At 42.1% G+C, this 23,458-nt stretch overlaps 1 protein-coding gene and 1 long non-coding RNA gene across 5 annotated transcripts in view; one reads left to right on the top strand and one right to left on the bottom strand.

The window, feature by feature from the left end:
• Positions 1-17,464, top strand: part of LOC309328680 — a 27,616-nt gene extending 10,152 nt beyond the window's left edge. The window contains exon 4 of the long non-coding RNA XR_014150841.1: positions 17,189-17,464. This is a non-coding gene — a long non-coding RNA (uncharacterized lncRNA). The remainder of the gene's footprint in view (positions 1-17,188) is intronic.
• SPI1 (Spi-1 proto-oncogene) overlaps positions 1-23,458 on the bottom strand; it is a 27,701-nt gene extending 4,243 nt beyond the window's left edge. The window contains exons 1-4 of one of the 4 annotated variants that reach the window (XM_081838871.1): positions 23,349-23,384; positions 23,116-23,206; positions 8,237-8,330; positions 1,855-2,075 (exon numbers count right to left, since the gene is read on the bottom strand). In XM_081838871.1, coding sequence (XP_081694997.1) covers positions 1,855-2,075; positions 8,237-8,330; positions 23,116-23,160 — 360 coding nt within the window. In that variant the 5' untranslated portion in view covers positions 23,161-23,206; positions 23,349-23,384. Of the gene's footprint in view, positions 1-1,854; positions 2,076-8,236; positions 8,331-23,115 lie in introns of all 4 variants that reach the window. The other 3 variants (XM_081838872.1, XM_081838873.1, XM_081838870.1) reach the window with 3 other exon arrangements.

The raw sequence follows: 23,458 nt of genomic DNA, 5'->3' as shown, positions 1-23,458 counted from the left end.
AATGTAACTGTTTCACTGTGCCATGTAAGTAACATATTTATTCTCCCTCACATAGAACTGCAGATGCTTTCCTATGAAAGCTCTTAGAGGCAATGAAAATGTATTCCTTCACCAGCAATGCCAAGTGGGAAGGAGTGCAGATAAAGTTAGTGTGATGCCCTAAGGCACAAGAGGATCCAGTGAGTGTGGAGTTAAGAAACTGTGTTTTAATTGGTAATATTTACACACAAACACACAGCCAGTTTCTGAGGGCCTACATGTTATTTTACTATATATTTTGTAAAATTTATATTCAACTTGATTGCAAAAAAGACAACAACCCTCAAAGCGGTTGAAACCTTGAAGTGGTTACGTTACTTTATGTAATGAGGGATTCTAGGTAGGTGGGTGCATGGGGGATTTCCTTCAAGACTGCATGGTGCAAGGAAAGGATGTTTAACTCTTCCCTGCCTAGCTGCTCTTCTTGTGTGCTCATTTAGTTTGTTTGTTTGTTTATGGTTTCTGCTCCACTTTTTTCTTTTAAAAATCAATTTCAATTTACAGTCCAAAAATATTAGTGCCTTTCCTCTTTTTGGTGAGCTGGTGTTCTCTGCCATGGAAAGGAAATTCCCATCTCTACAACAGAGTAGCCATAACAGTTTGGTTACACCCAATAGTGGTCACTGAATCCAGCTGCTCTCTGAGTCACTGTGTAGGCAAAACCAGGGCTTTTTTTCTGGGGGGCGCAGGGGTATGCATACCCCTCAACATTCTGTGAAAGTTTGGCCTCATTGAGGGGCAGTATTTCAATATGAGTAGGAAAATGAGAGTACCTCTAAACATTTTTTAAGGAAAAAAGCACTGGGCAAAACATTCTACAGTGGTACCTCTGGTTACGTACTTAATTCGTTCCGGAGGTCTGTTCTTAACCTCAAACTGTTCTTAACCTGAAGCACCACTTTAGCTAATGGGGCCTCCCGCTGCTGCCGCGCTGCTGGAGCACAATTTCTGTTCTCATCCTGAAGCAAAGTTCTTAACCCGAGGTATTATTTCTGGGTCAGCAGAGTCTGTAACCTGAACTGTATGTAACCTGAAACACATGTAACCCGAGGTACCGCTGTACTTCTCTTTGCAGGCCTACTAAGGCTGGGTAGGAGGGAAGGCATGGAGAGGGGGGGTAAGCTTAGCGGTGTGTGGGATTTGGATTGGATAAAAGAAATGTCATGCAATTTCTTCCATCCTGTCATTTCCCCATAAGGAGCCATTGGGTACTTCCCTTCTGGAGCTAATAGCACCTTCAGGGGGGTGATTATTGTTGGGACAACAGCAAGGAAGAAAGGGGCTATTAAAACTTCTATGCCCTAGAGCAGGCATGGCCAAACTTGGCCCGCCAGCTGTTTTGGGACTACAACTCCCATCATCCCTAGCTAACAGGACCGGTGGTCAGGGATGATGGGAATTGTAGTCCCAAAACAGCTGGAGGGCCAAGTCTGGCCATGCCTGCCCTAGAGTCTGGGTCCTAATGTCCTGATGCCTACTGTTTCTAGTAAAAAAAATAAGTATGCAACTTCAAGTGTTGCATTTAATTTGGCTCTTGAAGTGACAGCTTGTATTGTGGTTGTTGTTCAAGTCAAGGGAAGGCTACAAACTACTGCAGGCAACATCTATCTCAACCCTCATTTGGTATCTCTGTTCATCTATGTCAGTATCATGGTTTGATTGAACAGCAACAGTTTCTGCTGTGGATCAGATTTTCCATAACTTTTCCTGCCAGGGTCTCTTCTCCCTCATACTGAAACCTGGTGTTCAGAAAAGAAAAGAAAGAAAAGCAATAAGGCATTTCTACAGAGGTACGTAACAGGGTGATGCTTGTACCTGATGGTTGTGGTTGATCCCAAAGTGTGTGGCAGGGATCCCAGGATCTAGAACATGCATCTGTTCTATCTCCATATGCCGGTACAGCTGCTGCAACTGAGGTGGTTGGACGTTTTGGAGCTCTGCAAAGTGGTTGTCCCCAAAGGTCTCAAACTCCGGGTGCAGGTGGTGGGGGTGATATTCCCAGCAGTGGTCTGATGGACATAAAAACAATTCACCTGCTAAACACAGAAGCAAATCATTCAGTTCTCTGTACCAAGGAGCTAGCTACAACTCTTTCCAATATCGTTCAACATGGATCTTGTTTCCAGACAAACACGTGGAATTTGAACTGGATCTTGTTATCTGGGGCAGGATTTAGGTTTCTGCAGATCTCAACAGGTTTGAAACACAAACTCAGAGCAATGAGTCATTTGTGCGTGTGTGACTTACTGTTGGCAGTGAACAACAGCACTGCAATCATCAGCAGGCAGCTGTGAGCTGCTCTCCACTTAAAATTCCCCACAGTGCCCTGATAAAGTGCCACTCTGGAGCATTGTTGGACATTTAAAAGGCAGTGCGCTCACCATCGTCCGCCACTGGATCAATCCTTGTTTGGTAGGCCCAAGCAAGTACAGGGAGCAGCACTACAAGCACTCAGTGCCTGGATCTCAGTTTTGATCCATCAATTTGGAATGCACTGTCTTGTGTAGATGGATGACACTTATCTCTCTTTTTCATTCCACTCAGGTTGGGTGCTAAATCAGTTCTTGCCCATGGTAATGGATTAGGTGATGGCAAAACCCAAGTCAATGTATAGGTGCCATAACTGTGTGATCTGTCTGCCTGGCTGGGTAGTGTACAACATATTAGAGGGGGTTTCATGTTTAAGGAAGGAGTTTCATAGTATGGAGCTGCTTGGTCCCTAGAGACACAAGAAGGCTCAGAACACTTTCATTGGCTTAGGGTGGTATGCCAATATAGACCAATCTAGACCAGGGGTTGTCAACCTGGTCCCTACCGCCCACTAGTGGGCCTTTCAGGATTCTAGGTGGGCGGTAGGGGATTCTACGGCACAAGTTGAATCCTCCTTCCATCAAGCACTGGTGAGCAGTAAGGAAATTTTACTATCAAGAAAGATGCATCAGTGGGTGGTAGGTATAAAAAGGTTGACGACCCCTGATCTAGAGAGAGAGAGCCTGGCTTCAGTGAGCCATGACCTTGTAACCTTCTGGTTGGAGTTATTCACTTGGACTGCCTTTGAAAATGGTACAGAAATTTGAGTTGGTTGGAAACGTCAGCATGCTAACAGATCGGGTGTTAGAAACATGTTATGCCAGTACTTTATTATCTTTGCTGGATCCTGATTCATTTCCAAACCCAACTGAAAGTTCTGGTTCTTTCCCACCCCTCCAGTCCCGAGATCCTTCCAACTGGAGATGTTAGGGACTGAATCTGAAACTCCCTGTGCATGCAAATGTGTTTTGCTACTAAGCTATGACACTTATAGTCCTACACATTCTTTGCAATTCACAAATGTTCAGTGGTGGTGGTTGTCTGTTTTCCCTCGCTTCTAGCTCCAGGGGTGCCAACTTGAATAAAATATTGTGGGGGCCCAGGTAAGCCCTGCCCCACATAATCAATCACATGATACACACACACACACACACACACACACACACACTCTATTTGAATGGCAATGCCCATCAACTTTTTGGGGGGCCCAGCTCCCTCAAATATTTTATTGTGGGGGCTGAAGCCCCTACAGCCTCTAGAAGTTGGTTCCTATGTCCAGCTCTAAAGATGGTGTGGAGAAAGGGTGAAGTTTTTGTTTGTTTGTTCTCCAGTGAAATATCCATACAAGTTGGGTGGCTTTTAAATGCCAGAGTCATTCTGAGAAATGTCATGTGAAATGAAAGAGGATGTGAGAGAATTGTTTGCTGTAGAGACATGGAAAGTGTTTGTCTAATGTAGTGAAAGGTTAAAGGAAGGACAAGACACACTTCCTCTATCTCTACCCATGGGGTAGAGTGGTGGTATATTTGCTCCCCACTTCAGATGTGTACACACTGTAGGTTTGAAGCCCATTCTTCCCCTCAAAGAATTCTGGGCAGTGTAATTTACCCCTCAGAGAATTAAAAATCCCAGCAACCCTTAACAAACTGCAGCGCCCATAATTGATGTGTTCTGAATGTGCTTTAAAGGTACAGTGTGTCCGCAGCAACACAGAAAATCATTCATACAGGAGGACTTTTACATGTTTCTGTCTTTTATTAAATATTAGCTACTAGCTACCCAGAAATCATCCATATTTCTTATATTTCACTCTTGATTTCATCAAACTTTAACACAGGATTTTTACAAAACAATCCAAAATCAAAATGTGACTTTTGTCAGGTATGATCGGCAAAATTCTTTGTGGCCTACCCCTCCCTCTTTCTAGGTGACTGCTACACACGGGGTGTTTCTGTAACCCACTTCCTTCCTTCTTTGGAACTTCAAACAAAAGTTGGTCAGATTTTCATATTGACAGTAGTAACAAGATTTAACCCAAGAGGAGAGACTGAAGGATACAGAAAGTGGGAAGAGAAAGAACAACAACAAAAGAGAAAAATACAAATTAGCATGGACCTTTCTCTTTTCTCTTTCTTCAAAGAAGTCTAGTTCCTCTGCGTATATCATAGTTATTTGACAAGAGAACAGCTCAGGTGGCTTGTTTCTCCCATGTGTTAATTAACAGGGCAACTGTTATGGGCAAAGGAGATTGGAGTTGGGGTGTGTGGGTGTGTGGGTAAGCCCCTCAGAAGCTTTGCTAAGTGGCAGTATATAAATCCTGTCTCTTAAGCAGGGCAAAATATTTTACACAAACAGTGTTTGAGGACATTTTACTACCCTAAGTCAAATTAAATGCATCAGTAGAGACAGTAAAATGTCTCAAAACAAATCCACATGTGTGGTGGCAGAATACATTAAGTTTGTCTGAGAATTCCCATCAATTGTTTTTCTATATTTTCCATTGGCTGTGGTTAGGGTGGGGTGGGGAGCACTCCAGTGACAAAAATCAGTAGGTTTCTTGGGATTTGGTTTTGTCCTGGGCACCTTTGTGTCTTTCAGAAAAATCTGAAATCTGGGCACTCATTGTTGCCTATCTGGGTCAGGGTGTGTGTTTTTGTTAGTTTGTTTTGTCTAGAACAAAATTATATTACCTTGGATGAAAAAGCACCCTAAACCTCAGGGTAGGTTTTTTTTTTGGTCCAACAGAAAGAAAACTGCGAATGACAAGTGACTGAGCCTGACATTTGGGGACATTCTTTACTGCCATGTAGTTGTCCCTTGTCCCCTAAGAGAGCTACTTTATTGTAGCATTCCTTCTGGGCAAATATTAAAATGAAAAGTGTTCCCGAGGCAGGGTTTTATTCCATGCACTTAACAAGGTTCATATATTCATGTGCCTGTACACATCAGTCTTATGGGCTGACTGGATACAAAGGAGTGGTGGGAGGCACCAGCTGCGGAACCCCCAAGGGAACCCCCAGGGAAAGAAGGCTCAGAACTAGGGGACTGGTTGGGGGACAATGATGAGTGGTCAGAAAGAGAAGACTGGAAGGAGGAGGTGTCAGAAGCTGAAGGGGCAACAGGGTTTAGTGAGCAGGAAGCGTCTGTGGCAGAGAGCAGTCCAGGCTCAGAGGCAGAAGTGGATGAGGGCCAAGAGGCAGCGATGAGGCAGCTGCTGAAGAAGCCAGAGAGTCTCCCCCTCCTGCCTCAACAAGCTCCTCTTCCCCTTGGTGTCCTAGAACACGCAGAGAAATGAAAAGAGATTGGTTGTACACAGTCGCAATTTATGACTGCTTGGGGAAAATGCTGGAGAGGAGGGGACTTAGGCAGCTGTAGGAAGGCAGGGACCTTCAGTCCTCGCAATTGCCTCACTGGGGCAATACCTACTGGGAAGAGTTGCTGTGATCACTAGGCCTGTGCTGTTTTGGCTTCTTTGAATAAAAAGTTAACTTCACTGACACCAGGTGTTTATTGCTAAGCTACGCTTGACTCCTGACAATGAGAATAACAGTGTGCAGATAAGCCCATTTTAGTCTGACAGCTAAAGATGAACCAATTAAGGCAGGGATGAGGGACTTGCGTCCCTCCAGATGCTGTTGGACTCCAATGCACATCAACCCTAGCCAGTATGACCAACAGGGTCAAATATGATGGGAGTTGTAGTCCAGGAACACCTAAATTAAGAGATTGCTCTTTTTTGTAGACACATGCATTATTCCTTAGTAGGAATGGGCAAACAGCCCATGATTTAGAGCTCCATTCCCTATTCTCTTCTATAAGGGGAAGACCTGTATTATTTCACAAGGCCAAGAAATTTTAGACACCACCACCACCATCTGAGTATTAGATACAACAATCTGCATATTAGATGGTTGGCTATCTAGCTAGTTTTGCCAGTTTAGAAATGTGTGCTTCGTCTCTGTTCGCTTTTAAGTGGGTTTGAAATGCCTTTTTTATTTCAATTCAGTTGAAATGATGAGGTGGGATTTGATATGTCTTTTATCTGTATTAAAACAATGTAAGGCTTTTTGGCTGATCAGAATGTGTTATATGCTGTTGTTTTAAGTTATATATTTTTAGAAATCAGTTTTATATGTTTCTATTAATTGCAAGCCACCTTGAGAAAATTCTCTTTTGAAAGGCAATATATAGATTCTTCAGTAAATAAAATTGTGTTGTGTCTTTATAATTTCGTGAAGGCTCTGTAAAGGGAACTAGCAATGGCAAATGTTTGGGCACCACTTTAGCCCTTTTCACTCTCTTATCCTCTATGTGATTGTGTCCTCCATTGGAGTGGAGGAACATAGTAGGGAACAAGATGGTGGGGTCAACTCTAGTTGATTGAGTTCTGTTCTCCCTCTCAATAAAGTTACAGTTTTGTGGAGGGAAATGCCAAAGAGGTCTAAATGGTCAAAACAATTCCCCCCCCCCCCCTAAGAAATAGCATTCATTAGCTTATTGGAAACAGGAAAGCCACTCAGGAGAATAGTCACAAGAAGCTGGCCTACTCACTTTAAATATTGCTTAATGCAGCCATTTTAGTCATAGTGGAGATGGCGGGGGGAACACTTCCCTTCCTTTCTAACAGACATAGGCTGCAGTCACACTAATCCATTTGTAGCGCACACACAAAATGTAGTTTTTCTCAATCCGGTATCATTCCTGTTCGTCCTCAACATGCTGCTTTCAATCTAGATTGAGTCTAGATCTGCCATCTACAAGGATGGCTATGGTTTCTTGATACACCTTTGAAAATTCTCCCCTTGATTAGAATATCCACATCTTTTCCTCCCTGAACATGCCCCAGGTGAATAAAGAAGGAAGTGGTGATTGTGATCTTGGTATACATCCACCAACAATGCCATTGGACAGGTGTGGATACGCCCCCTATTGTGGTTTTCAAATGGATACACTGCTAAGTAATACAGAATCAGTTTTAATAATTTCTCAGTATGTGCTTTTCAAGGGCAAAAATATATACAATAGATCAGGCATGGACAAACTTGGCCCTCCAGATGCTTCGGGACTACAACTCCCATCATCCCTAACTAACAGGACCAGTGGTCAGGGATGATGGGAATTGTAGTCCCAAAACATCTGGAGGGCCAAGTTTGGCCATGCCTGCAATAGATCTAGACTGCGTGGACTAGAAAAAAAATAAGTACTTGGACTCCATGGATTCTAGAATAAAATTTTGTGTGTAAGCAGCTTTAGTCTGACTTCAGAATGTTGTTCTAACAATTCCAGAGGTGCCTTGACAGCAGGCACCCCCAAACTCGGTCCTCCAGATGTTTTCAGACTACAATTCCCATCATCCCTGAACACTGGTCGTGTTAGCTAGGGATGATGGGAGTTGTAGTCCCAAAACATATGGAGGGCTGAGTTTGGGGATGCCTGCTTTACAGCAAACAATCCCTTGTCACCAATATATTGTATTGTGGGAGCTGCAATGAAAATAAACAAACAATCTAGCTTATAGTCTATGACTGGAGCAGGAAACATTTGACTCCCTAGACATTGCTGATGTATAACTCAAATCATTCCTAGTCATTGAACATACTAACTGGGGTTGATGAGAGTTGTAGTTTTGCAACATCTGGAGGACTAAAGATTCCCTGCACCTGGTCTATGAGATGATGGTGCAACAGTTAACTACTTCCTGAAAGTTGCTTGTGTTCTTTAATGTAATCCAGGTGGTCTGGAATTACTTTAACTAAGTAGCAGTGCTAGCATAAAGCATATGAAACATCATTACTGAAAAATGTGCTTAATAGACAAGACACATCATTCCTCCTCCAAATGTCCCCAAACCCATCACTCTAGTCTTCTAGTCTTACAGCTCACTTACCGCCATGACTATCTGCATCACTGTTCAGATACTGGTAACTGTCATGGGACTGCCTGTAGATGTCTGACTCATAGGATATCAGATCTTCAGAGGGCTGCAAGAGGGAGGAATTGTTGGACATGAGCATTCAAAGACAAACATTATGTCCACTGCCAGTCAAAAAGGATAGGATTGGGGAAGATCAAAACACTGCAGATATGTATGTCGGCTGGAACAATACATATTAACATGAATGGTGGAGAATGTATTGAAGCAGTGTTTGGAAAGCATTAAAACATTATCTCTCCCATGTGTTTAGACCTTAGAATAGCTGAGAGCCTTAGCTGGGGCATATCAGCAATTTTTAGGGATCCAGCACAAGAGTGGTATTAGTAGGGAGAAATACAGTAGGGGGCAGAATATGTATCATCACCACAACCAGAAGGGTACAACGATACAAACTATAACATCATTAGGGAGATTACAGAATCCAAGCTAAAATTAAAAAGCAGTTTGGTATTACAGATGCAGAGGGTTAATAAGTAATTCAGACCATGGAAGTATATTGGGGGATTGTCCCAGCCCAGTTTGCCAGAGCACCTGTAGATCTCCTTATTCTTATGCCAATAAAACACAACAGCAAAAAGCTCATGTTATCTTTCACTTCATGGAAACAGGACATTCTTAGAAACATAGGATTCGAACTGGCTTTCAACTTTTGGGGAAACATTTTTCAGATGGCAGAGAATCAAAAAGAATGGATGAATGAAACCATTTCATTTTCTGCATTTGCAAATTTGATCCTTCAGTCAGTGCATTGCATTTCTCTGAGTATTTTGAAATTTGGCCCTAGTGCTTCTGTAGACAGCTAATTGTCACAGTATGTGTTTTCTGGGACTTTCTGCCCAGTAAGACACAATTCCCAAACAGTGTTTGGTTTTGTAATATGATTTATGTTTGTAACTACCACAAAATTTTAGCTCTTCTGCAAGTCTCTTTTCAATGCTCCAATTCTCTTTCCATTTTAAATATTGCAATATCTTGTCCATGCAAAATTGGCATGGACTTAGTTCAGAATTCAACAAAGATTTTGAAATAACCCAACAGTATTACTGTTCAGATGCTTGGCAATGGAAAACCTTTCTTTACTGAGCAATTTTATTAGAGCTGCTAAATTAGTCTAAACTAAAAGTTAGAAGCTGAATGCAGAAATGTAGCATTTTTCAATAGTTATAGAAAGGCTTGGAATATTGTGAATATTATGAAACTGATTTCTATATTTACCTGCTGCAAGTTTTTTTAAGGACATTTTTTACTGATCTGGAAACACTGTAGCTTTCAAATTATGAAAACAAGAATAGCATACAAATGCCCACATTGGGTATACAGCAAAAATCTTCAGTTTATGGCTTTAGCTCTCACCAGAATGAATGATAGATAAATAGATTTGGTATTACGTATGCAATGAGTAACAGTGTATACTATGCGTCTGTATAGCAGTTTGGTTACACCCATGTTAGAGCTCTTTAATGTTGTTGAGGTATTGCTTTTCCAAAATTGAGAGTGAAATTAAAACGGAGGCCCTGCAATACGCTTTGAATGGAGTTTTATTATCCAGCAGTGACTTTCTCCATGCCCCCAAGCCCTCTGTTATGTTTGCTCACTTCTAAATTCCATTCAGCCAAAGATCATTGCCTGTCATGCTCACACTAGATGCCTCCTCTTATGAAGCAGAGACAGAATATCCCCCAAGAGCAATAGCATCTCAAGAGGCACACCGAGGTCCTCACAGTAATGAGAAGTGCTCAGTTGCACAGAAGGACTCCTTGTGAGTAAAAGGCTCCTCAAGAGTAGGGCCCTCCTCATAAGGAGGTCTTTCTGCAGAAAACGTGGGCTTTAGCTGGGCTCTGGGTTGGGCTCTGTCTTAAAAGCCTCAATACAAGTCTTGGGATTCAGCTGCACTGGCAAAGAAAAAGTGCTTTATATGCGTTGTTTCTGCATTCCAACACTGTGGCACCAGATGGAACTATGGAGTTCTGTTTTTGCTAACCTGATTTCTCATACAAAGTTTGCAACGTGTTTAACTGAAACGCTTCTTTGATGTGTCTTGATCCAGCATTTGAGTAACCTGGAACATTGTATTCCCATCAACCCTGTGCCTTCCTCTTGGACACTTAGCTTGGCCTACTGTTTATGGGCCCTTGATTGAACTACTACCTCTGTGTGACCAGACTGAGATGGCTCTTGACTTTGCTTGCACTGCTTGCTGTATACTCAGTCTCTGGACTGCCTGCACACCTTGCTGTGGATCCTCACCAGTCTGGGTCTAGCCTGAAACAAGACAGTTTCCTGCAGGTCCTGCCTGTTTTAGAGTTCCTATTGATTGATGGTTGGTATTGATTGTGGCTGGGTGGGATTAATGAAGAATAGGGTCTCATTTGCTCTTGAATGACCTCTGTTACTTGAAGCAAAGTCATTTCTGTTCTTATATAGAGGGGAGGTCTTTATAACTGCTTTCCTTATCAACTTTTTGTGTGTTTTTTACAGTGTAGTTCTGTTTTATGTGAGGAAAAACAAAAAGAGAATACTGAGAAGAAAGCAGTTTTCAAAGCCTCCCCTCTGGGAATGGATTCTGGAGTAATTGCAGGAAGCTATCTGTAAGAAATCCTCTGCAGGAGACGCAATTGCAAGGTTAGACCTGCAAACAGGAGATATTAAATTAAAGGCACAGAAGCCCTGAGATGTATATTTCCCTGCCCACACTGGACAGGCTGGTGATGCAATTGTATTGTGCAGAAAAATAATTGACACACTTCAGAGAAAACACAGGAAACGTTGGATGTTGATGATTGTAAGAGAAGTTTTTTGATGTTTTACTGTGTTTGATGTTTTAATTTGTTGGAAGCTGCCTAGAGTAGCTGGGGCAACCCAGTTAGATGGGCAGCATAAAAATAAATAAATGATGATGATGACAATATCTAGATTTCTCCATAGAAGGCAAGTGAACAAAGGCTGAAAAAAGGATGTTTGTGTGGGAGCAATAGACACTCCAAATAAGTTATTAAAAAGCAAAAATTTAAAAAGGAGATACAGTAACATAAAAAGCTAACAAAATGATAGGATATTGCAAACGCACACAAAGGGGAACCACAAAATACCACAAAATATATCAATGTACTTCACAGACGCTAACAGGATCCAGTCATCGTGGAACAGCAACTTTGAAGGACTGTTGGATATTTGCAGAGGGGCAAAAAAGTTTTACAAAAGAGAGTGGGGGAACATTTTTTTTCCCCTGCCCCTGCTCTGAAACCTCTCCTGCCTTGGTTTGGGACTGTTTTGGGACTGTTTTGGGTTTGGGACTCAGGTTTGTGACTGTTAGTGTCAGCCCTGAATCTGAGTTTTTGATTTATTTCTATGTAGTGTGGAAGGGGAAGTCCTAGAGGGTGGGAAAGGTGCTCTTTCCTCTTTCTTCCCTCTTGAAACTCCCTGTATCATGTAGGAAGGGGAATTTAATCTCATGATGTGCACCCCCAACCCAATTGTCAATCAATAAGAAACTATAAGTATTTAGAGGCTCAGGGAGGCACCCTTAGAAGCTGGGGGGGGGGGTAGCAGTCCAGGAGGGGGCATTCTCTGTCATCACCTCTAAGGTGTAGAATTTGCTCCCCACAGAAGTGTGTCTGGCATCCTCATTATGTAGTTTTCACCTGAAGAAACACCTTTTCACCCTGGCCTTAGACCAGGCATGTCCAAAGTCTGTTTTGGGGGCTTAAAAAAAGCTCAGCAACTTTGGTCAGCCCTCACGCATGTGCACTTCATCAAATCTTGACCCTCTTTGAAAAATGTTTGGGCACCCCTGCCTTAGACTATCTGACAAAGTTTTTTTTTGTAAAAAAACAACAAGCACAACCTGATAATCATGGTGAGGACAGAGTATGGAGCAGCAACCCAGCTCCTTCACCTAGCATGACTCACAGGGAAGAAGACACAGGCAGAACAAAAAGGCTGGAATGGATCTGCATCTTCTGCTATCCCTGGAAGTGGCACAGGCGGCAGCTGCAGATTCTTTCCAGCCTTTTTGTTCTGCCTTTGTCTACGTCTGTCTGATGGCCCTGTCTCCATCTGAGCTTGCTTGCCACTGTTTGTGAGTGAGGGGCTGCTTTTAAAGCATGAAACGGGGGGGGGGGGAGCCATCCCACCCTCATCCCTCCAGATATGCCCTGCCTCTGGTCTCCTGTTTTCGCTTCTTGACCCTGTTTATTGCGGTTGCTCTGTTAGCTTTTTGCCTCTTTACCTCTTTCTTGTCCTTATTTGTTTGCATTGTTGTCTACCCCACCCTGATCATCCTTCATTCATGATTTTGTACATTGAACAAGAATTGGCTTTGTCAGTTAGTTACAATGATGTGACAGAGGAATTTAAATCCACAACACCTAGCAAATGATGTCTCATGCTCTAGAACACAACCTCACAAGGGGTCGCTCACGACTTTCTGGAAAGCAAGGCCTCCATGAGGCTGTCCCAGAATAAGTTTGGCCTGACTCATTACCGTGGACATGCCTTAGATCTGGTGTTTACCTCTGTGGAAGTGGGTGATCTGATACTAAGTTCTAGCATAACAAAGAAGTGCCATGGTCAGGTCGCTTCCTGGTGCAACTAGACTTTTCCATGACCTTTCCCCTCTGCAGGGAGGTGGGGCTGATCCACATGGTCCACCCCCACACAATAAAAGGGACAACTAGAGGTGTTCCAAGTAGCTTGACTGCAGTCCCTTTCAGCCCAGCCAGCATGCTCAAGCACTGGCATTGACATGGCTTTCCTAGACTTTGTCTACAAGATGCTTCTAAGAACCTGTTCAATATAGAAAGATCAGCTGGGCTTCCTAAGTATGCAGCAGTTGTGAAGAAGCCATTCTGCACATGGAGTAAGCAGCTCGTGCCTTGAAACTATAAGCTTCCAACTGACCTGTGTCTGGTATTTTTCAGAAGAGCCCTCTGGGGTATCACAAAAGTGGATCTCATTAGCACCCTCTGTGTAATTGCAGTGTGATATACCAGTCTAAGACTTTAAAATGATACATGGTCTTAGAACCAAAACAGAAACTTAATTTACAGCCTTCCAGTCCAAAGTAACTATGTAATTCTAGGAGAAAAGAGTTATTTAAAGGCCCTGAGCATTTTTCTGCAGTTTTGAAGTGGGGTTTTTATTCATAGCTCCATGGCTCAATCAGATTGCAGTGACAGGCACTAAAGTGGGCATGTACAAATCATGACCCAACAAGAGGAATAGAGGCCATCAGTCCATGCACAGCACCCAACAGGGAGCTCAAGAAACCACCTGTGCATGCTGTCTGACTAAGACTGTGTAAGCAGGAAGGTTGCTTAACACCTGGTGGACCACAGTACATTGCAGTATTTGGCTTGGTGAGTCACATGTTTTTGCAGGTGTGGGTCAGCAGCACGCACTCCTTTTGTGCAAGAAGAGGCGCCTTCAGCCTAAGAATGTGACAGTAAAGCCCTGCAAATAAATGCTAAGAACGTGCTACTCACCACTGAAGTTAGATAGCAGATGCAATGGCAATCAAATAGGTACAACTGGAGAGGTTGGGTGATACAAAGTCTGCCCTGAAAACCCTCCTGCAAGTCGCCACTTAGGTTTTTTCCATTCAACATTTGTGTTTATAATGCCAAGAAAAGAAAAGCCTATGTGCATTTCAAAGAACTGTAAGTCAGAAAGGGATCTGAAAGTTGCCTGCTGTTTCCTCTCTCTGGTCTTGTGGCCAGTCTTTGTGGACTATGGGCTCATCCAGATGGAGGCTTCTCACGCCTTCACTAGGAGCTCAGGAAATGCGCTGGGGAAAAGTCTGTTTTCTCATTGGGCAACCTTGTAACAAGCTGAGGAAACAAACCCGAAGGCAGCACAAGGCCTTGCTGACAGGACCATATCTGTGCCAGCTGGTGGACAGGCAGAAACCAGCAGGAGTTCACACACCCTGAACATCTAGACTCCTGGAAAATGATACCTCTGAAACCATGGGTGGGTGGGCAGCCTTTGGGTGCCACTTTTATGTATATTACACTACATTCAAAACTTCCTGTACCTTATGGAGGCTTTGGCTCCAGTTACCAGGCTGGAGAAGAGTTGGCAACACTCCACAAGACACAAGAGGGGCACAAGAGGGGCTCTGTGGCATTCTCACAATATATAGGAAGCTGGCCTATACCAAATTGGGCCATTGATTCTTCTCCTCTTAACTGGAGGCAGCTATCCCAGTCTTCAGGCAACAATCTTTCCCAGAACTACCTGGAGTTGGCAGGGGTAGAACCCGGGACTTCCTGCATACAAATCACGACCAGAGCCACTCAGCTATGGCTCTTCCCCCAAAGTGCCACAACATTTCCTATGCTTACACATAGGGATAGAATATAGTCCCACCACAACTTCCAAGAGGCATGTTTGACTACTGTTAGAAAACAGGATTCTTGACTAAATGGACCTTTGGTCTGATTCAGCAGGGTTCTTGCATACAGAGAAGCATGTGAGCTTCCGTCCCAATGCAAGTGCAGTTTTGGAAGATCAGTTTTCATCTGAATAACAAGAGGGCAGGAAAAAATTAAACACTTCCCTCCACATATGCTGCAGTCTCAAACATTTATCTGCCGGGCTCCTGCCAGTGGCTGTTTGCATTTTTAAAAATATGCATATTAAACACAAATATGTATTTATGGTGTATTTGGTCCTTGCAGATCAACAGCCATCTCCTCCCATAAACTAAATATCAGTTCTTATTCAGATCACAAGAAAGTATATATCTAGAAGGCATCCTATTGTGATAATAGTTTTTTAAAGTCCATGTGATTTTACTTTCTCTAATGCAAAAAAAGAAAGAAAGTAATGCTTGATGTGGTTTTTTGCTTTGAACTGTTGCACCAACTGTGCTTCCTGCATTCTGCCCCCCCCCCCGATTCTTTGCTTATATTTCTAGTCTTGGTGGGGTCTGCTTGTATTTCCCCCATAAAGTACATTACAGTGACAAACAGTAAAGTAAATCATATGACCCTGTTGTCATTAAGAAGCAGAGTTAAGGTGAAACGCTTAACCATCTTGTAGGTTTCTTTCTTTCATCGTAAGCCTTATTGACAGCACAAGCAGCCATTCTGGCAAGGAAATGAACTGGAATGCAGGTGACTCTGTAAAAAGTTCATACTGGAACCCCATGACAGTGCGAGCTGGGAGGTTACTCAGTGAGAACATCCTAACTGTTGCTGAAGGAGCCTTTTAAGTTCATACACCAGATTACAGAGCTACAAGAATACAGAGCTACAAGAAGACTGTAGACACAGCCGCCATGATGAATGGCTTTAAAAGATTGTTGGACACATTTATGGAGAAAAAGGCTCTCAATGGCTGTTAATCATGAGACAGTAAACTTCTCATTGACTATTGCAAGAATTGAATGCTGGACTAGATAGGCCTTTGGTCTGATCCAGAAGGTCTCTTCCTAGGCTCCTATTTTCTTATGTACAATTGGAGTTATTATTTTGATGTCAATCCTGTTTTCAGGAGCGCCGAGCCCCTCCCCACAGAATTAGCTCTATTGCATGCTGCATAAATCTCCTAGATTCACATCAGTGCATAAATCATTATAGTACAGATTCACTTTATTTTTGGCATTAGTTGTTCTACCACTATTCTAAGTTGGTAGTCCTTAAACTATCAGACAGGAATCCCATATTATGTTGTGCACGGGCGAAACTAGGCTTTATTTTACCCGGGTCAGATACCCAATTTGGTACACATACCCATGCAGATTTGCTTACACAGGCTGGGAGCCTCAAGGGTGCCCCTCTGGAGACTTCACCCAGGGCAAAAAACACCCCAGCTAGCTCCCTGCCCCCAATACCTACGAGAATGACTTGTGACTGTATGTTTTTAAAGAGTACCTGTCTGCAAGTCAGTTGTTATGCACTGAGAGAAATTGTAATATAGAAGACTTTTTTAGGGCACAATCTGAACTTTAGTCAAGATCATAACTATGGGAGACAGTGAGTGGCAACAATATATGACTTATGCAACCTCTGATACAGCTGGGGAGAAAATTGATTCTGTTCACATCTAAAGGTGAACCTACCATATAAAATAACAATAATATGCAAACTGAAACACAACTACCATTCAAAATTCACACGTCTTCAGATTTGTAATGAGGTTCTCCAAGAAACGAATCTGAACTAATAAGTGTATATACCAGGATAAAGTAAGGACGCGGGTGGCGCTGTGGGTTAAACCACAGAGCCTAGGACTTGCCGATCAGAAGGTCGGTGGTTCGAATCCCCGCGACAGGGTGAGCTCCCGTTGCTCGGTCCCTGCTCCTGCCAACCTAGCAGTTCGAAAGCACGTCAAAGTGCAAGTAGATAAATAGGTACCACTCCAGTGGGAAGGTAAACGGCGTTTCTGTGCACTGTTCTGGTTCACCAGAAGTGGCTTAGTCATGCTGGCCACATGACCCAGAAACTGTACGCCGGCTCCCTCGGCCAATAAAGCGAGATGAGTGCCGCAACCCCAGAGTCGGTCACGACTGGACCTAATGGTCAGGGGTCCCTTTATCTTTACCTTACCAGGATAAAGTGTGCATAAAATGCATATATTAGTGAAAGAAGAATACAAAATGCATTATATTAGGGGAAATTGCTTGCACAAATTTGTATATTAGTCAAAACTGCATACAAAAATAGGTTTATTGGGAGAAATTTGCACTAAGATTTGCTGATGAATTTTCATGAAAAATTTAAATTTACACATTGTTGCAGAAATGTTGAGAACTGAATCAAAAACTGAAAAATGAGAAACTTGGAGAGCTGAACTTGAGAGATTTGTCCATCTCCAGATACAGCCAATTCCAATTCCTCCATAAATGCACCACATTTTAATCTTGCTATTTTAAATTATGATATGAATTTTCTCTGGCAGATGATTCAGAAATACCCAACATGACTCCCCGTGATGCACAGCTGAGGCTGGTTTAACGGACGGACCTAACCTCATTTCCTTGGAAAGAATTACAAAATAACTGTATGGTTTTTAGAAAGGATTAGAAGATCATATTAAATGTTCCTTCTCGGAGCATATCAACCTCCCTGGTTTCTGGATATTATTTATTTATTATGCTCATCTCTCATCATTCGTCCTGGATTTCTTTCTTCCCTGCTAAGTCTTACATTTTGAGCATGTGATATTGACTGCATGAGCAGCACTTCCAAACATCTTCTCAGGGAAAGGTAGGATTCAGTGATGAAGCCAAAAACATTAATTAGATTTCATTTGCATGATAGGTACAAAATCATCTTCCCAAGAAGTTGCCAAAGGGCAACGTGCAACCAACCATTAAGCTCTGCAATAAAAACAGTACATAAAATAAAAATAAAGGAAGATAAAAAATTAACTGAAGCAATTAAAAAAAAAAAAAAGTAACATTTAAATAGCAGCAGAACAAGGGGAGCAACTTCTGCTTGGTGTTTTTTTAAAAGCCCCAGTGAACAAATGAGTTATTAACTAAACAGTGAAAGGCAAATGAGAAGGCAGATGAGGAGAAGCCTGGGGAGCTTTGCTGGCAATACTGTTTTTTAACACTGAGCCACTACTCTGGTTTGTGACCCAGCCACAGTCTGGCCAAGGCATTTTGGTGCCTGACAGGGGAAAGTCAAATGTCTCATACAATGGTGTTAAAATATAGTACTACATAAACTTAAATAATTAGGAGGATGTACCAGCGCAGTGGGTGGCGCTGTGGTCTAAACCACTGAGCCTAGGGCTTGCTGATCGGAAGGTCGGCGGTTCGAATCCCTGCAATGGGGCGAGCTCCCAGTGCTCAGTCCCAGCTCCTGCCAATCTAGCAGTTCGAAAGCACATCAAAGTGCAAGTAGATAAATAGGTACCACTCCAGCGGGAAGGTAAACGGCATTTCCGTGCGCTGCTCTGGTTTCGCCAGAAGCGGCTTAGTCATGCTGGCCACATGACCCAGAAAAACTGTCTGTGGACAAACGTCCGCTCCCTCGGCCAGTAAAGCAAGATGAGTGCCGCAACCCCAGAGTCATTTGTGACTGGACTTAACTGTCAGGGGTCCTTTACCTTTACCAGCCCAGCATCTCCAAGGTAGGGCTGGGCAAGACTCCTTCCTGAAATCCTGGAGGAGATACCAGTCAGTGTAGCCAACAGTGAGCTAGGTGGACCAGTGGACTCATTCAGTACAAGGCGGCTTCCTATGTTCCTATTGACTAGTCACTGCTATTTAATGGTACCTCAAAATGTGTGGCTTGTGGCCAGTCACCTTACTTACTTAGCCTGGCCCTAATCATTGACAGGTGGGGTGGCAAAGGACCCTCATAAGGTCTAATGACAAATAGATGGGCTGTCCTGGGGAAATGAAGATATTCATGTCCTAATAAAAGTGGGAGCGTGGGGAATAGCCCTGGAAAAGGCAGAACCCCACCCCAGAAGACTCCATATTATCTACGCTACTTCAACAAGGGTATCTGTGAGCCATGTCGGCCACCTGGCAGTGGAATACGCAGAACCACTCTTGCCCTCATATACAATGGGGTTGCTTTACACTAGGGCTGTATGATTAACCTTGCATTTCTATGGCAGAAAGCTTGGAGCTTGTCATTTTCTTGGGGCTGCAACAATTTGGAAAGGCAGGGTTTATACCTATGTGTTACTGGCGACTAGGGTGGCCAGGTGAAAAAGAGGACAGAGGTCCTGCACTTTTAATAGTTATGTAAAAGATGGGATTTCAGCAGGTATAGCTTGTCATTCAATTGTTAAAGGTGCAAGAGTCAAATCCCTACCCCCCCTCCCACAGAGAAGCCTCAAGTGCTTTATCCTGTCCTTTCCTGTAGTACTTTATCTACGTCAAAAAAGATACCCTCGGGATTGTGGAGAACAATTTATGGGCCTTCCCTTGCCCTCGCTCTCTTATGCATCCCTTTTTTAAAGACTGAAACGGTTATAAAAAGAAAAAGGAAAAGACTTTTGTTCCCCCAACTAGCACCAAAACAGGAGTTTCATTGCAAAATCAAAAACAAGCTCTATAGCTTGCTTTTTCAGATGCTTTGTTTTATTTGTTGGTTACATTTGTTTCCCAACTTTAAGCCAAAGTGGCGCTACATGGAAATTGGTTGTCCACGTCCCATTTCCAGTGAAAATCTGTGAACAGGTTTCAACAAATATTTAGGGTTCTAAAAATGTATCTCCCCAGGAGGAGTCATGCAAACTGACAATTCTTTCATTACTTTTCTACATGTATGTGCACATAGAACCACTTAAACGCCCCTATGACAACAACAACAACAAAACAACAACAACAAAAAATACATTTAAAAGTGCACAGAAACATGCTTCATCTTTAGAGGGAGCTAAAAAATTGTAATGGCACATCATGAAACCTGCCTTGGCAGCCATACAGCTCTTTCAGTCCAAGTGTATGCATTTTTACTCAGAAGTAAGTTACAGTGACTTCAGTGGAACTTACTTTCCAGCAGGGTTAAACCTACCAAAGATCAAAGTTGGGGAGCTACCTTCTGGATATCATGAAAGGATAGCAATTTTTAAGATCTCAGACATGTTCATTTTTATTGCCAGGGAAACGTGCTTGTGGAATTCTCTGCCTCAGATGAAAAATAAATTGGCCACCCATAGCATGGAAAAAGTGGGTCAAGAAGCTTTTTCTCCCTTTCTCACAACACTAGAAGTCATAGACATCCAATGATGCTGAATGTAGGACGATTCATGACAGATAAAAGAAAGCTCTTCTTCACGTAGCACGCAATTACTATGGAACTTGCTCCCTCAGAAGGCAGTAATGGCCACCATTTTGGATGGCTTAAAAAAAGGATTATAAAAATTCATGCAGTACAGTGGTACCTCGGGTTACAAACACCTCGGGTTACAGACACCGCTAACCCGGAAGTAGTACCTCAGGTTAAGAACTTTAACTTAGGATGAGAACAGAAATCTTGCGGTGGCAGCATGGCGGCAGCGGAAGGCCCAATTAGCTAAAGTGGTACCTCAGTTTAAGAATGGTTTCAGGTTAAGAACGGACCTCTGGAACAAATTAAGTTCGTAACCAGAGGTACCACTGTATAAGGGGATCAATGCCTATGCTTGACCTCCACTGTCAGAGGCATTATGCCTCTGAAGACCAGTTGCTGGGAATCGCAGGTGAGCCGAGTGCTGTTTCCACTGTGAGAATATGATGCTGGACTGGATGGGCCATTGGCCTGATCCAGCAGGTTTGTTTTATGTTCTTAACTTTCTGTTCTTAACTTCTTTGACCTGGGGGAGAGTGTAATTTGCTGTCCTGCCTCTAGTGGTGATATGTTTTGAGCTGGCCCGGCTTTCTGGTAAGTGTCCATAGGGCTGCAACTTTAGTAACACTTAACTGGAAAGGGTTATATCATATACCCCCATGACTGCTTCTGGTTACATCCTGTTAAACAGGATATTGCCTTATCCGACGTGGACACAAACACACACACAAGAATTTGCCACCCCAACCTAGGGTAAATACATGCAAAGCTACAAGATGTTGGGGATTATGAATTATAGATAACTTCTCATCAGAATATAACTCTAATCATCTTTAAATCAGGAAAATCCCAATATGCAATTCTCATTCCATGGGAAGCTGTCACAATTGGCACTCGTGACTATCCACAATTTGGCATTTTTAAACTGAGTAAGCATTATTTAATTTTTCAGCATTCTGTAACTTTTTCTTTTTAGCAAGGGATGGCTTGAACTTTTAAAAATTATTATTTATCAAATTTCTATCAAACCCTTCCAAAGGAGGAGTCCAGGGTGGGACATTTGCCCATGACGTTGACTAGAATGTACATTTTATTTTCAAAAGTCATGCTACGTATTTTGTGTACCATTCATAAGTGGCACATGCCGCATTACAAAGCAGTTACTGCAACCTGATAACACTGAATAGAACCTACTCCCAAATAAGTGTACATACAATTGCAGTCCAAGCATCCTTTGTGAAAATACTCAGAGGCTAGTTCCAAACTGCCACTATTTTGTGGGCATCAGATGCTGCACAAATATGCCGTATGTAGTGCTTTTTTAAAAACAAAAAACAAACATGAACTTTTGTGATGAGAAAAGTGATAGGAAAATGCACCAGAAAGTGTGGGATAATTGCAGTGCACAAGCAAGTCTTAATGAATGCTCCATGAACAGCAAAGTTAAATAAAGTAAGTTTACAAACAACTACAGTGATGCGGTATAACTTCAATGCAAAATTTGTCCAAACAAATCAGGGTGAATGCTCGATAAAAAAAGACCAAGTAGGCAACACAGCGACACAGAGTATTAGGTATATGTTTTGTTGGCTCTCAGTATCCATGGAGTATTCCCATCCTGGCAAATAGTGCAATGAGATATATTAACCTGTAGAATCTTCTACAATAAAAGTACTTTACAGTGCAAACCTACACATGGTTATTCAGAAGTTAAGCCCACTTATTTTAGTGAGGCTTCCTTCTAAGTGTGCAAAAATAGTAGCCTGAGATAATGCAAAGTAGTTCATATTGACTTATTAAGGGGTGGTTTTGCAAATGCATTTAACTATATGCCAAATAATTTAGTATTCTACATAGTCTAACTACTTTACAGTGGTGATGGTGATGTTGATGAAGATACATCCAAAATTATTTAGTATTCTACTTACTTTCACTGCATCCTAAAGTGCAACTGAAAACGTGCCTGCCCTGCTCAACCACACAGCCATATGTCAGGTGATAAGAAAAAAATCAAATTTGCTTATCTTGTTTTTCCTAATATGTACTCCTACACAGTTAAGCAAGATTCATTGGCACCTTTGAAATTAAATATGCATTTGTTTAAATTCTACAAACCTAAATATTTTTACAAGGAAGTCCCACTTGATCAAGAAAGACGTATTTCTGAGAAAACATGTTTAGCAATGGGTCGTATTTCAGTGGACTTCTGGCCTGCCAGTTTTCCAAGCACGGATGAAATCTACTCCAAATATATAAGACAGCATTTGTGTACTTAGAAAACTATAAATGCCAACCAAATTAATTATTAATTTCATACTAATTAACATAAATAAAAATAAAAACGACCAAGAATATTGGAACAAGCATATAGTAAAATATTAATGAATGCTTCAGTCTGCAGGAGGGGAAAGAGAGAGAATAGTTTTTATCCCCTGAACATTCCATCTGATCAACCTAAGCAGGAAGGTCTTGCCCCTTTGTTTCATTTAAGATGGAGGAGTTGGGAAAACCAGATGAGCTCAATAGATTTTGCTTCTGTTTAATGTAACAGCTAAGAGTTCTAAACAAAGATATGAAATTCCTCTGAAATATCCGGATACTGACAAGAAAATACAGTCCCTAAAAAGAGCGGACAATCCTAAAATGCATAGAACATAACTCTCTTTCCTTTGTATTTTGTTTTCTCCCTTGTCGCCTAAAACTATACTGTATGGTAACACCAAAACCTATATTTAGCTATAGATTACAATATACCTACCGTATCACACAAAACCCAACAGTCAACCACAAAGCCAAGTTTCCCCCCCTAGATGCCTGCTGGTTTATTATACCCATAAAATAATACTGTATGGGGTCATATCAGTGAAAGGCAGAAAAGATAAAAGAAGCAGAGGGGAAATGCTAACTTCCCATCCATTCATTAAATAACAAATCACTAATTTTATACACCCACGAGCCAGCAGAAAACTTTCTAGTATTATAAATAACAAAAGAACGGCATTTTTTTCAACAACAAATCATACATATTTTGTTTTGCAGTCTGCTGGCAAAGTCAAAGACACAAAACTGAAATTAATGCCATATACTCACAGGGGAAATGAGGGAAAATCCTTCCATCTTGCAAGTTTGCAACATTCAGTCAACTTCTTTGTGAACTAATTTTCTAATTTCAGTTATCCAGCTTTGTAAAAAGACATCAAACAAAATAAAAATAAATAAAAATTAAAACATCGATCCTGTTTTAAAAATTAAAACAGAACTCCTTGAAGGCCCTTTGCAGTGATTGACCTCAGGACAGGAAGGACCCTAATTAGTTTTCATACTTTCCCTCAAAAGGTCTGGAGGTGAGTTCTTCCCTTCGACGTATCTGAAGTTCCTGATTTCACTACATATCTGTAGGATGGAGATAGCCCTTGAGCTGTTGTAGCCCAGT

The sequence above is a fragment of the Podarcis erhardii genome, assembly GCF_964252035.2.
Source record: "Podarcis erhardii genome assembly, chromosome: 1".
Lineage (NCBI taxonomy): Eukaryota > Metazoa > Chordata > Lepidosauria > Squamata > Lacertidae > Podarcis > Podarcis erhardii.
Note: the sequence above shows the minus strand (reverse complement) of the source record. Positions and strands in the feature narration are given on the sequence as shown.